This window comes from Myotis nattereri (assembly GCF_964212035.1).
Source record: "Myotis nattereri genome assembly, chromosome: 1".
In the NCBI taxonomy this organism is placed as follows: domain Eukaryota; kingdom Metazoa; phylum Chordata; class Mammalia; order Chiroptera; family Vespertilionidae; genus Myotis; species Myotis nattereri.
In genome coordinates, this window is record NC_138075.1 from 116,127,007 (window position 1) to 116,129,569 (window position 2,563).

Here is a 2,563-nt window from a genome sequence, read left to right on the forward strand (position 1 = left end):
TTAACAAAATAGATACTCCTAGTGTTGACTTCTAATCATTACAGCTGACTTGAAGTTATTTTATAATTTATCCCAGTAGGAGTCAGTGCTGAGTTGAGGCAACCAAGTGTAAAATTTTAATTAAAAGAAAAAAATTAAAAAGTTATTAAGAGTTCAGGCAATGAAAAGGCAATGGTTATCACTATTACATTTCTTAAGGGGCTCAAAAGAGACGGGGTCTCGCTATGTTGCCCAGGCTGGAGTGCAGTGGCTATTCACAGGCGCGATCCCACTACTGATCAGCACGGGAGCTTTGACCTGCTCCGTCTCCGACCTGGGCCGGTTCACCCCTCCTTAGGCAACCTGGTGGCCCCCCGCTCCCGGGAGGTCACCATATTGATGCCGAACTTAGTGCGGACACCCGATCGGCATAGCGCACTACAGCCCAGAACTCCTGGGCTCAAGCGATCCTCCAGCCTCAGCCTCCCGAGTAGCTGGGACTACAGGCGCGCGCCACCGCGCCCGGCGCTGGCTGGCGGCGCGAAACGGCCTTAGAGGCTGAGCGCGGGTGACGTCACCGCTGTGAGGGCGTAGACATCGCGCATGCGTGGTTTGTCAGCACTGCATTCTGGGAGACAGTCCCCAAAATATCAAGAACGCATGCGTCGGCTGGCTCTTTCCTTTTGCCTCGTTGCTACAGAGTGAGCAAGATGGGTCACCAGCAACTGTACTGGAGCCATCCGAGGAAATTCGGCCAAGGCTCTCGCTCTTGGTAAGAAAGAGAATGTGGTTTTAGAGAAGGTTTGTTCTGGGGCGTTGCTTGAAGCCGAGTGTAGAACTCGCAGGCGGCGCGTTGCGGGGAGACCGATCGGAGCCGGGCTGCCGCCATTTCAGGCCTCGGGGAGGGCGGCGGGCCGGATGGGGGCCTCCCGAGCGCGGGCCCCTTTCTCTTCTGCGGCCTGCCGTAATGCCATCTCTCTTCCTACAGCCGCGTCTGCTCAAACCGCCACGGTCTGATCCGGAAGTACGGCCTCAACATGTGCCGCCAGTGTTTCCGTCAGTACGCGAAGGACATCGGCTTCATTAAGGTACGCGTCCGCCGGCGCCGTCCTGTGTCTGCGCGGCGAGTGTGCGACCGGGTCGCCGCCGTGAGCAGCCGGCCGCCGGCGCGCTCGGCTTTAGTGAGAGGGCGGCGGTGACACCTGGGAGTTCGGCGGCCAGGTTCACAGCATCGGGAGGCTGAGGCCCAGCTCTGCCAGGTCTAGTGCCGTGTATCATGCTGGATCACATGCACTTTTCAGAACCACTGCATTTGGGTGGCAGCTGTCTTTAATTGTGCCTACACACGTGTATGTGTGTGCTGACTGCTGCCCTGGAATGTTGCATAGGATTCTGTTCTGCAGTGAGCTTGAGATTTGGAGCCAGATGACATCTTACAGCTCAGTTTCTGCCTGTGAAGAATAAACTGGGCGCTACCAATATTAGTTCATGTATATGTGAAGCTTAACTCCTGCCAATCAGTTACTGGGAGTTGGGTTTTTTTTTTTAGATGAAAACTAGTCACATAGTAAGTAGTATGGTAAGTATAAATTGTTAATGTGAGGTCTTTGTGGCAGAGACACAGTGTCTTAGCTTAGACTTTTACCCTTGACCACTATGTGCTTGGTGTTAATGTGGAATTTCAAATAACTCGAATGAGATAATGAACTCAGGCCTGTTCCCTAGCTTATAGTAGTGTTTCTCTAGTGGTAAGTTATCTTTTAGGGAAGAAGTGAGAATACCAATTATGAAATTCACAGTCGAAGTGTACTTGTTGAGGTTTGTGGAACGAACAGCTTGTAGTAGGCATCATCTGTAATAATAATAAAAGCGTAATATGGGACGACCTTCTGGATGAAGCTGGGCCTGCGAGGGAAGACCGGGTCCTGGGTCTTGGGTGCCAGAGGGTAGCTGGTGCCAGCAGCCAGGGGAAGGCCTACTCTTGCACATATTTCATGCATCACGCCTCTAGTTCTAATATAATGAGCCAGTTTTTGTGAGTAAAGTGGATACTTAAAGCGTTTGAATTAATTCATTTTCTGTCTGCTTTTTTTTTTTTCAGTTGGACTAAGAACTTCCATGAATGGGTCGTTCAAGACATCTACCTTATGACAGAATGCTATCTCTTTGTACATAAAATAAAATAAAAACCTTCAAATATGAGTGTTTTTGTGTGAATGGAGCAGTCACGTGATTGCAAAAATCTATCACTAAAATCTGCTCCGGCATTTGCCCAGAGGTGGTAGTCCTAGTTTTTGGGATAATACAGGATAGCTTGTAAATTTCCCAAAACAATTGTATGCAAAAGGGGGCAATGGTTACAGATGCCAAATGTGTAATTGCTGAGAAAAACAGTAATTTCTGAGCATGTGGGAGGGGTGAGGGTGGAGGTTGTATAAAATTGAATTACAGTCATTTACTGAGAAGCCATGCCTGGTAGGCTAGGAACTTTTAGGCAGAAATAAGTATAGGTCCTATGGGGAGGGGGGAGAATTTTGGAGCTCTGGGAACAGCAAAGCTGTGGCTGGAACAGAGTGAGAAGCTG

The 2,563-nt window shown here is 49.6% G+C and overlaps 1 protein-coding gene across 1 annotated transcript; it reads left to right on the forward strand.

Moving 5' to 3' along the window:
* The first annotated feature begins 586 nt into the window (after positions 1-586).
* Positions 587-2,182, forward strand: RPS29 (ribosomal protein S29). Its single transcript, XM_081107289.1, has 3 exons — positions 587-751; positions 968-1,067; positions 2,081-2,182. The coding sequence occupies exons 1-3, from the start codon at positions 690-692 to the stop codon at positions 2,087-2,089; spliced, it is 171 nt and encodes a 56-aa protein (XP_080963415.1). The 5' UTR covers positions 587-689; the 3' UTR covers positions 2,090-2,182.
* Positions 2,183-2,563: the final 381 nt, after the last annotated feature.